Source organism: Mauremys mutica, chromosome 1 (genome assembly GCF_020497125.1).
Source record: "Mauremys mutica isolate MM-2020 ecotype Southern chromosome 1, ASM2049712v1, whole genome shotgun sequence".
NCBI classification, from domain to species: domain Eukaryota; kingdom Metazoa; phylum Chordata; order Testudines; family Geoemydidae; genus Mauremys; species Mauremys mutica.
In genome coordinates this window covers 67,338,576-67,351,122 of record NC_059072.1, presented here as the reverse complement: position 1 = coordinate 67,351,122, position 12,547 = coordinate 67,338,576, and the positions used below count along the sequence as shown (strand labels likewise).

Below are 12,547 nucleotides of genomic sequence, written 5' to 3'. Positions count from 1 at the left end.
CTAATTTAACCAGAATGTTTTACTCATCTTTAACTATTTGCAAAATTGGCTGTGAAAATAAACATGCAAGTAATATAGCAAGTCAATAGTGTTGGATTCTTACCTTTAAACTTTCTAAACTATGTGACGGGCTTTGGTAGTGTGACTCCTATAAAAGTCAATGAGTGTCTTGTGGTTAAAAGTAAGTTATAGTTTGGTCTTGACCAGTACATCAAAGAAAAAATGATCATCTATTTTCTGTCATGTACTAGTTTATAATTCTATATAAAAATGTCATTGCTCCTCCTGACAGCTTCCTGGAAATGATTTCTATATTCTTTAAGCCATTTCACAAAACTACAAAAGGAATTTAAATTTCAGTAACTGAGGGTAGTTTGAAAAAACTTATAATACATCTTTCACCAAAGAAGCAGGGAAAGACGGTACATGTTCTGTCATGCTTCAAACTTTACACAGACAGTACCTAGAGACCCCATAATCAGAGAGAAAAAAGAATGTATTACAAAGTGCTGTACTGAACATGCTCAAAAGAGCCCATTACTCTGAGTATTATAGGTAAGCTTTGGGAGGTTGAAATGTGATATGATTGCTTCAATCATGCTGGGCATAAAAATTGTACTGTAGATAATAACACCCTTTCATTCTCTTATAATAGAGGGAAGTATTTGGTTTCTGTACATTTAATAAGGACAGTTTGGACAATGTTATGCACTAATCATCACATTTCTTAAAGAATAAGAGGGTTAAAATGGTTCAGCTGAACTCTCTCTCTCTCTCTCCCCATGTTTTCATCTGTCTGTGTATTGTCTTTTGCTCTTGCAGCAGATCATTCCTGTCAACTCTCCGGCATATAACTCAGGAGTAACGAGAGACAAAAGAGTCAGAAAGGGCTGAGAAATCTATCGTTCCAGTGGCTTTGAAATACACCCATACTGATCCTTTTAACAAGCCTGACATCATTTCATTCTCATTTAAAACCCAGGCCTTGGGGAAATGCAGAACCAAATTAAGGAAGGGCAAAAACTAACTTTTCAAGGCAAAGTCAAGGATGGCTCTCAAATGAGTTGTAAACATCTATCTTAGATATGTATATGACCCCCACTACCACAGTATCTGAGCACCTCAGAATCTTTAGTGTATTTAACCTCACAATGTCCCTGTGAGGTCAGGAAGTGCTACTATTACCACTTTACAGATGGCAAAGTGAGGCAGAGACAAGGTCACACTAGAAGTCTATGGTGGAGCAGGAAATTGAACCCAAATCTTCCAAGTCACTCACAGGCTAGCATATTACCCACTTTTCCAGCCTTCCTTTTGTTATTTCCAGGCTATACTTTCTGATAGTACTGAATCAATGGAAAAAATAGGTTTCAACTTAAAATAGATGCAATATCACATTTAAAGGGAGTTATAGATTTCCATGCATGTTTTTTATTCAATGGGTTTCTTCTTTATCACTTATTAAAGTGCCATTGTGTGGTGCAGGAGAAATCTCCCTTCTCCTTATGGAACCCAGAAGATCCTACAATCCTTATGGATTGGCACAGGCCTATTGCATTCCTGCTGCCTCCAGAACCTTTCCTTACACTCCCCCAAGTGGTTTTCATAATACAGAGGGTAACAAAGACTCAGATAATGCTTTCACAATCAGCATTAACTTAATTCCAAGAGTCCTGAAGATCTGTGGAGTACAGTGCCCTGGAGAGTGTACATCCCTCACCCTTCTCCCTGTCCTACCCCTTTAAAACTGTGGAGCCTGAATCCCACTGAGCTCTTATGGTGCAATCCAAAGCCTATTGACTTCAAAAGAGAAACTCCCATTGACTGTAGAGGGCTTTGGATCAGGGCCCTTACAGAGACTCTTATGTGGGGTTATGAGATAGACATAGAATACGGTGAATAGACTAATGAATCTCCATGCTCCCTCCTCCCTCCCCCCCCCAATGACATGTGATAATCAAGGAGAGGTGAATCCAGGCCCAGGTTTGATGGAAAGGAGATGTAGAGCTGAGTTTCATCATCATATTGAAGACAATGCAGCCCAAAATATCTCGCTATATCACCTAGTATCTTCAAATAAGTGCTGAACAGGAGTGACACAAATGTGAGAGCCCTGAGAGAGGAACAAAAAAATGCCTTCTGAGACTTCTCAGAGAAGAAGCAGCAAATCCTCTGAAATATTATTCCGTCCCTTCCCATAAGATCATACTAGTGGTTATCATGTGGTATCTTCATAGACATTTTACTCTTTATCATTGGTAGAAGATCACCAGCAACAGATATTAATGCACAACCTAGACTGATAGGAATCAAAGTATTCTGTGAAAACAAAGTGCAACTAGAGCTGGTCCATCACTATTTTTTCAATAATCTTCCCTGAAAAAGGAAAGTTTGAGATCAGACAATAATTGGTGAGATGGTTAATATTCAGTGTTGGTTTGCCGAGTAACAGTTTAAACGTAGTCAGAGTACGGTTGGAAACTTGGCAAAATCTCAGATGTCCCTGAATGCCCTCTTGAAGAGAGACATTAACAGTTCTCATCGATAATGAGCCAAACATATGTCTACATGTTTTAATAACCATGAAGGGTCCTTTCTATAGATGCCTGACTATAATGCTCCAAGCATAACTAAAACCTCAATGAGTGAATCTAGGTGAAAGCTAGGCACTACAGACAGAGCATTTCTTATTCCTGCTTTGACACTTCCTACAGAAGTGGTCAGCTTTCCCCCAAAAACAGATGATCTTCTTTGCAAACTAAGTTAATATTTTAGTGAAACATACTCTAATTTGTCAAGGGACTGAGGCAGTTGAGGTTAGCCATGCTGAGTACATTCAGAACAACTTTACTGGTCTGAATTTCAAATACCATGGTTGAGGAAAAACTTTCTTTACTTGAATACCTGTTATGGCATAGAATCATCAATAACTCTATGTTGCAATAGTCTCTGAGAAAGCATTTTGCTAGCTACATAGATATATAGGAATTGGTGAATTGGATTAGACTCAAGGTCCCTCAGGTCTGATATCCTGTTTCTGACTGGCCAGTACCAGATGCTTCAGAGGAAATTGTAAGAACCCTTCAGTAGGCAGATAAGAGCTCTGAACCCCACATTAGGTCTCATCCTGGTCTCTCATAGTGAGGAGTTTGCCTTAAGCCCTGAAGCATGATGTTTAATATCACTTCCACAAAATTTGTGTTATCATTAATTATAACAACTCTGGATATTCTTCCTATCCATATAAATGTCTAGTCCCCAGGGGCGGTTCTATGTATTTTGCCGCCCGAAGCACGGCAGTCAGGTGGTTTTCGGTGGCATGCCTGCGGGAGGTCTGCCAATAATGCGGATTCGGCAGCATGCCTGCGGGAGGTCTGCTGGTCCTGCACCTTCGGCGTACCCACCGCCGAAGCTGCGGGACTGGTGGACCTCCTGCAGGCATGACGCCAAAGGTAGCCTGACTGCCGCCCTCATGGCGACCGGCAGGCCGGTCCCTGCGCTTGCCATCCCAGGTACACGCTTGCTGCGCTGGTGCCTGGAGCCGCCCCTGCTTGTCCCTTTTAGCATCTTAAGTTCTTGGTCTGAACAGTGAGTTCTACAGTTTAATTACATACTGCAAAAAAGTATTTCCTTTTATTCATTTTGTATTTCCCACATTTCAATTTCACTCAGTGTCCCCTAGGGGAAAACATGGAGAATGCAGTGTCCACTGTGTCAATTGTCATGCTAACTAATTAGATTATCCCTACACTTCCCACTAGTATTACTTCTAGTCTTGATTTCCTTCTGAGAGCTCATAGTATGTGTGTGTATACATTATTTTTCATTGCACTATATGAATATATCAAGTGCCAGAAATATGTTCTTTATTATCTTACAAATTCATAAAATTAAGAAGCATTAAATTTTTGCCTAAAATTTAGATTTTGCCCCACAGCAAAAATTTCTGTGAATTTGTGCAGTGTGTCCATCTGAATATGTAAAATTTGGTTTTAATGAACGGGGCTGCAGCAATCTAAATGGCAATCCCTACCACTTAACCAATCTGCAATCTGTATGTTGAGTTAATTTCTTGATCACAAAAATATTCTTTGGACAAGTTACCCAAAATGTTCACAGGCTCCAAGTAAATATGAACTATTTGATCTCAGTGCCTACATGTTCGTTCAGCAGTCTCCTCATAGGAAAATTGCATGACTGGAATAGAGGTGTATTCCAGGTCACAATTGAATTATATGGCCAGAGAAGTGTGTTCAGCATTTGCCTATACTTTGTCCAGTTCTAATTACTTCAAACAACATATGTCATCATTTTCTCTGCAATTGCAGGTGATTTTTTTCTATAATTTTTAAGCCTAGGCCCAAGACTCCCCCCCCCCCCAACATTTTCAGTTATTACCTGATGGCTTTGAAAGTGTATAAAGTTTCCAGGAAGTGCTTCTGTTTTGATTTTCACATTGTGTTCCTAGTAGAAAAGTATGTGTGGCAGTTTGCATAAGTAGCTCTGGGTAATTGCTAATACCCAAAGCCATGACATCCCTGATTTGGAGCATTCATTAATCATCAAAAGAGTTGCTTGATATTCAGAAAAATTAATACAAATTGCAGGTAAAATAGAATTGTGGCTCTGCAATTTTGTTATCATAAGCCACAATTAGAATTCAGCATGGACTTTATATTATATTATAAAAATATTGGACTGGTCAAAAACCCAAAATGTTTCCTGTTTTCCCTGTTGGGAAAAATAGAGAAGTTTAAAAAGGGGGGGATCCCCAAAATCTCCAATTCAAAATTTTACTGTTTCCAAATACAACGTTTAAAGTTATAACAAAAAATTGTTTTGAAATGTACATTCAGGAAAAAAAGTTTACAATTTTCCCATTGGAAAATTGTATCAAAATCAATAGGAAAATATTGATTTCAAATAAGCCATATTTTGTGATGGGAAAAGTTAGCTGCCAAAAAATTTCAATCTCTCTCTCTCTCTGCGTGTGAGTTCATTTCTAAACATGGGATACAGTATTATCAGAACGCTGTTGATACACAATTATACACAGAAAATCTCATGAACTGATTCAGGTTTGGACAAGAGCCAGAAAGGCTGACCAATGTATCTGAAGTATTCCAAATAGACACAAAGGCAAGCCTGAGAATGTGGCTGGCTGTGTGGAAAAACCCTCTGGATAAAACCCAAAGAATCCATAATTTCCAGAAACATCTGCGTTGACATCTGCATGCACATGGGAGTCATCAAAGATAATAATACATAAAGACTCCAAATGTTGCACCAATGCTATTTTCGAGAGTTTAGACCTGACATTTTCCATTCAACCTGATGGTATATAAGCCAACAAAATCATAAATCTACATCATGCCTCAGGTGTACAGGAAATGACAGGAGCCAAATAAACTAGTCTTTGTCTCTGGCTACCTCAAGCCTTGCAAGCAGAATGAAAACAATACACTATTCACCCGTCCTCCTTGTTCTGCGAAAAGTTAGAGCATGACTGAGTGCAGAGTTGTGCAGATAAACTCAGTGTACCGACCCAGATCTCTCTGCTTTATGACAGATCCAGATAACACTCAAAAGTGGAATCATGAATGGCATATGTTTATTCATAACAGATCTGTCGCTACCCAACTGAAACTGTAGTCACAATGAATCTTAGTAAGCCATATTGAAATCCTAATAGATACTGCTAACTTTGCTGCCCAAGTCATCCATCCCTTAATCTTCCCATGCGGATCCGTCTTCCATTCACGCAAATAACAAAGACAAAATAGTCACTAGAACACTTGAGAGGGCATTTTCACTCCTCAGTCTTGAATCAAACAAGTGCCACAAAAAATTGTGCCTGTTAAGGGTGTTGTAACTTTTTATTCTTCATTGTGTATGTCATACAGCAACTTTCTGGCATTCACTATAGATCAATTAATATTTGTTAGTCACCTGATAGATATAAGTGGATAGCAATGCAAATAAAGCAATCCATTTATGAGTTTTCTTTTTGCACCTGTTTTATGGTTTTCAATTTTCTGGTCCCTATTTTTTTAGACAAAACAAAAATAAATTGAAAAAGATACTTTTGAAGACTCACATCTTAATCCTTTTTATCCCTGATATATATATTCTGACTACCCAGTGGTAGGTGGTGGGAGAAAAATTGGTAGCAGAAGGTAGGGGCAGGTGGGTGTAGTTACTGAAGTTCCGAAAGGAGGAACCAGAATAATGAAGAGCAGTGGTATGTTTGAGAGGCAGAAGGCAGAGAAATCAGAGCAGCAAAAGGATGATGTTGGGAAGGAGAATAAAGGGGAAAAGAGAGAGGCTTTATTTGACTTTAGCCTAAGTAACAAATCTTGCACTTGACTCAATAAATTGTTATAATAGAGAAAAGATATTACTCCATATTTGAATTAAATCCCATTGTGCACAATTTCATTCCCCCAGGATGAAAATCCATGTACTGAGACGCCTATGGAATCCCAGTTTTAAATGTTTCTTCTTTGGTTTTCTGTTCTGAATTTTCATTTTGGAAATATCTCTTTCCAGGCATTTTATTTATTGCAGGCAAGAACTCTTTCCCCTCAAATCACCTGTTTTGCCTGGAGCATATAAACCTAGAAACTGTCGCTACACTTGCAATAGCCAGATTAATAATTGCTCTGGGAAATGAGGATGGGTAGCAGATTCAAAACTGTATACTCCTTAGAGAGCAGGTGCAATACATGATAAACACTGCTGATCAGCAAAGAGTAAATGATTAATTAGAGTTGTCTAACAGTGGATGTTTCAGTCTTTCCTTTTCCAAAGCAAAAGGAGCAGCAGCAGTAACTGAGTAAGAAATAATTTTAAAATGTATGCTAACATTTTGTTATATTGATCTGCCATATGCTAATACCCACAATGTATATGCTCCATAACGGTACAGTTAGCTTAATAATTTTGTGATTTCCAGCAGATCAGAAAGGTTTGGACTCCAGATATGTTTCTCTTTTATCCCAGTTTATCTAGTCTAGGCAGATTAGACCTATTTAATTCTTCTAATCTAATATGTCTATCCTAATATATGTACTCTAACATATTTACAGGCTACCAGTCACCATAGTATCTAGGCGCCAAGATACAGTAATATCAGAGTGGCATAACGATATTAAAAAGGAGCTCTACTCCCACAAACATTTATTTAGAGATTTGTTTTTGCTCTTTTCCCTTTCCTCTACCTCTCCTATTTTACATATTTCTCTTGGAGCTTTAAATTTTCCTAGTTTATACATAATCAAAAACGATTGCAGGCAAATTTTGTGACTGAAAATCCTGTGTCACCGAGAGGGAGATTTCTTTAAGAAAATAGTTCTTTCTTTATGAAGCACAGTTGCAGTTTGATGTCTTGCCCACTGCTAGTTAATCTTGCTCACATAGGTCTATCTGGGAAGGGGGAAGCCATCCTAGGATACTTAGAGCTGAATGAAAGCTTCTCCCAGATTGACCCTCACACGTACTGGGATCTTGAGCAAGTCACTCAGCCACACTGATTGCTTTAAATAGAAAGGTGAAATTCTTACATGAAAAATCATTTTCATTCAGTTAAATCAACTTGTTCAATTTGGTTTGGGTAGACCTCTTTAAAGGTCTTAGTTCCAGGTTAGCCTCTCCTGTAGAATGCCAGTTAGTGCCACTCAGCGTGACATTTCCTTTCCTCCTTCCTGCCTTCACCTGCACATAGTAGCCACAAAGGCACAAGGGAGGGGTGAAGTGTTATGTGTGCAGCTCTCCCTCACCACCTTCCATCTGTGAAGGGAGAGATCTACATGCACAGGGCCCGTTATATGTGGATTCCTGGGGGATGATCTTTACTTCAATTCTTACTCAGGTAAAATTCCATTGACTTCAAAGGAAGTTTTTCATGGGTAAAGACTTTTTTCAACTGAGAACATTTAACACACTTCCCTTGTACTTTTTCCTTATAAAAAATGCAAATCAATTTCACAGATTATCATCTTGAGGAAAAACAATTAGTAAGATTCATAGAGGTCAATCATTAGTCGAGAACTGTATGTGCTGAGCACAGAACTCATTTGTTTTTGTTTTTCAGGCACTGCAAATGGATGTAAACAAGCTGAATATCACGTTGCTTCGGATATTCCGCCAAGGAGTGGCTGCAGCTTTAGGACTGTTACCACAGCAAATTCATATCAACCGACTCATTGTAAGTACCAAGAATTTTGTATAAGAAAATTACCAGGTAATTTCAGTTAAATTAGCTTTCCTGCCTTTATGGAAAAGTCCAATAGACTCTGATTGAAAAATATCCCCCTTCTATAGTTTTTTAAACCATTCTATAGAGCATAATAGAAAATTGTGTCCCTGTTATCAAATGGTTCAAAAAATGTATGGAAAGGAATTATCTATTAAATTCTAACATCATTCCAGAATTACTTATAGAGTAAATACTATAGAACTCTCTTGGTTTCATCCAAGGGTTTTAAAAGAACTGGCCGAGGAGCTCTCTTGACTGGAAAAGTTGATTTTTTTTTTCAATAAATCTTGTAACACCGGTGACGTCATAGAGGTCTGGAGGAAAGCTAATGTTGCACCAATATTTTAAAAGAGTAAACTGGATGATCCAGATTATAGTTCTGTCAGCCTGACACTGATCCCTGGTAAAATAATGGAATGGCTGATCTGGGACTTGACTAATAAACACTGTAAGGAGAATAATATATTTCATGCCAGTCAGCACGGGTTTATGGAAAATAGATCCATAGTCAAATTAACTTAATATTTCTGATGAGAGTACAAATTGGACTGATAAAGGTTATAGTTTTGATGTAATAGACTTCTGTAAGGCATTAGACTTGGTACTCCACAAAATCTTAATCAATAAACTAGAACAATACAAAATGATCATGGTGCGCATTAAATGAAATGAGAACTGGTTAAATGAGAGATCTCAAAATGTATTATAAATGGGGAGTCATCCTTAAGATGCTGTGTTTCTAGGGGGGTCCCACAGGGATAGGTTCTTTCTTGGCCCTATGCTATTTAACATTTTAATCAATGACTTGGGGTGGGGGTAAGAGAGACATAAAATTATCACTGATAAAGTTTGCAGATGCCACAAAGATTGAGGGAGTGGTAAATAATGAAGAGGACAGTTCACTGATGCAGAGACATCTGGACAGGTTAGTAAACTGGGCACAGGCAAACAATATGCATTTCAATGTAAGGTCATACACCTAGGAGCAAAGGATGAAACCCATAGTTACAGGACAGGGGACTCTATGTTAGGAATCAGTGACTCTCTGGAAAAAACTTGAGGACCATGATGGATAATCAGCTTCATATGAGCTCACAATGTCTCGCTGTGGCTAGCAGGCCTAATGCGATCCATGGTAGAGCCCCGCGCGGATACAAAATTCATATCCGCGAATGCAGATATCTGTGAATATAAATTGGTATCCGTGGAGCTGCAGGGCTCTACCGGGAATCGCAGTGGTGAAAGCAGCAGCATATTGGGCTGCCACTCCCAGGAGCCAGCTCCCTGCACCGGTGGCTCCTCCGGCGTTGCTGTGCCGCCCCCAGCCCCACCCACTGGGGTGGCACCAGGCTCACTGGCAGCTGTCCAGGGTCGTGCCAGTATGTGCAAATGGCTCACATGCTTCTGGACAGGAGTCCCTTCCATGCAGCAGTCTGCATCTCCTGTCTGGGAGTGTGTGAGACGCTTGCACACACTAGCAAGACCAGGGGCAGAGCTGGGGGTGGTATATCCATGTCGGAGGAGCTGCCAATTTATCTGCGGATATCTGTATCTGCCGATATAAATTTTGCATCTGCACAGGGCTCTATCCATGGATGTATAAACACAGGAATATTGAATAGTAGGGAAGTTACATTACCTCTGTATCTGGTACTGGTGTAACCACTACTGGAATATTGTAGTGTCAAGTTCTGTTGTCCACAATCCAAGAAGGATGTTGAAAAATTGGAGAGGGTTAAGAGAAAAACCACAGGTATGATTAAAGGATTGGAAAATCTGCCTTATAGCAGTGGTACCCAAATTTTGAGGGCTGTGCCCACCTTACCCCATCAGCTCCCCTTGCCCACACCTCCCCACCCAAGCCGGGAATGGGGTGCAGCTGGGCGGGGACATAGACAGGAGTAAGGGGGCTGAGGTTGGGGCCACAGGGATGGGACTGGGGACGGGGACCAAGCCGCAGTTGGGGGCGGGGACAGGAGCAAAGTTGCAACCGGGCCCCGGTGGGGGCCAGCAGCCAGGCCCAGCCTGGTGTGGCTCCATTCCTGGCCCCACCCCCAGCCTCGGCCCCAGGTGGGAGCAGAGCCATAGCCAGGCCCCCAGCCAGGTGCGGAGCTGCACCAAGGCTGGGGACGGGGCCAGGCAGAGGGTTGGGAGCCGGGGCCATGGCTGGATGCGGGGCTGTAGCAGAGCTCAGGGCAGGGAGGGGCTGGGTGGCGTTCCCTCCCCACCCTCCATGGGGGCTGGCCTGGACCCGCCACGCCCCCCTATAGGTCTCACAAGCCCCCCTAGGGGGGTGCTCACCACACTTTGGGGACCTCTGCCTTATAATGAGAGACTCCAGGAGCTCCATCTATTCAGCCTGATAAAGATAAAGTTAAGGTGTGACTTGATCACAGTCTTACCTACATGGGGAACAGAAATGTGATAGTAAAGGGCTCTTCAGTCTAGCAGACAAAGTTAAAACAAGATCTAATGGCTGGAAGTTGAAGCTAGAAAAACACAGATTAGAAATAATGTGCACATTTTTAATAGTGAGGGTAATTAACCACTGGAATAATTTACCATGGGTTGTGGTGCATTCTGCATCACTGATAATTTTAAAATTAAGATTGGATGTCTGTCTAAAAGATTTACTTTAGTTCAAGTAGCTATAGGACTTGATGCAGGAATTAATACAGGGAGGTCCTATAGTGTGTGTTATGTGTGAGGTCAGACTAGACCAGGGGTTCTCAAACTGAGGGTTGGGACCCTTCGGGTGGCGAGGTTATTACATGGGGAGTCGTGAGCTGTCAACCTCCACCCCAACCCTGCTTTGCCTTCAGCATTTATAATGGTGTTAAATATATAAAAAAGTATTTTTAATTTATAAGGGGGGGCCACAATCAGAGGCTTGCTGTGTGGAAGGGGTCACCAGTATAAAAGTTTGAGAACCACTGGACTAGATGTTCACAATGGTTCCTTCTGGCCTTAAAATCTATAAATCTGTTAATTTTTAGTCAATTCTATGGTACATTTCCAGAAGGAAGTTTATTCTCATTTTCTTTATACCCCATCCCTTCATTCAAATATACATGTGTTTCTTGCTCAGACTAAAGGTTGGTCTGTCTCTGTTTGTTTATTTCTGATACATTTCTAAGTCATCATCACCATAATATCTGAGTTTTTCAGATAGTAATTTAAATGTCTTGTTATGACATTAATATTCCTGCTTTGATAGTGGGCTTCAGCAGCGTGTGTTCAGGAATGGTCTTGTAGATCCTAAGGTACCATGTTCACAAAAGCTGGTGACATTTTGTTTCTAAGGAGGGAGAATAAGTCATTTAAAAAATAATTTTCAAAATCTGTGATTTTCCATTTAAAACTAGCTAAGATTGTTAATATCTGATGAATGTATAGTATGTAAAGAACTATACTGTACTTGTGATGGGATCCTCAGGGTGCAACCTGGGACTGTGGGAGCACTGTGTCCCCTTAACTCACTAATATAGGTTGTCTCTCACAATGCCTTAGGCCTGGTCTACACTGGGGGTGGAGAGATTGATCTAAGATATGCAACTTCAGCTACGAGAATAGCGTGGCTGAAGTCGACGTATCTTATATTGACTTAGAATCACTTACTTCGCGTCCTCGCAGCACGGGATCGACGGCCGCCAGTCCCCCGTCGACTTTGCTTCCGCTTCTCGCCAAACTGGAGTTCAGCAGTTGACGGGAGAGCTATCGGGGATCGATTTATCGTGTCTACACTACATGGAATAAATCGATCCCTGATAGATCGATCGCTACCCGCCAATCCGGCGGGTAGTGTAGATGTACTCTTACTGATGACAAGCAGCAAACCCTTCCAGGAGCTGTTGCCACTCAGTACAACTGCATGTGGAGCCCAACACCCACCCAGACTGCATCAATGATCCCAGAGTTGCTCACTGATCACACAGAGAAAGGCATCAGTTAATCCCCCCAGCTCCCAGCATTGTACTACCAGAATATATTGTCTTGCACTGCTCAAGACGCTTTCTTGGGCAATGCAAGTTTATGAATTAGTTCACCACTTCATCAATGGGAAGTGAACGTACACCAGCCTTTGTAACCTGAGCAGATTTACCAAGCACTTCAGTCAAAATCACTGGTAAGGATAAACTTTAGAATAAGTGTATTGATTACAAAAGATAGATTTTAAGTGATTATAAGTAAGGCTATGTTTTTAATCACAGGTATTTTTAGTAAAAGTCATGGACAGGTTACGGGCCATAAACAAAAATTAATGACCCATGACCTGACCATGACTTATAC

The 12,547-nt window shown here is 40.7% G+C and overlaps 1 protein-coding gene across 4 annotated transcripts in view; it reads left to right on the top strand.

Moving 5' to 3' along the window:
• The window catches only part of PTPRR (protein tyrosine phosphatase receptor type R), a 210,581-nt gene that overhangs the window by 92,726 nt on the left and 105,308 nt on the right, over window positions 1-12,547 (top strand). For 3 of the 4 annotated variants that reach the window (XM_045010941.1, XM_045012312.1, XM_045011670.1), the window contains one exon: window positions 8,093-8,206. In XM_045010941.1, coding sequence (XP_044866876.1) covers window positions 8,093-8,206 — 114 coding nt within the window. Of the gene's footprint in view, window positions 1-6,824; window positions 6,836-8,092; window positions 8,207-12,547 lie in introns of those variants that run through there. The other variant, XM_045013096.1, reaches the window with a different exon arrangement.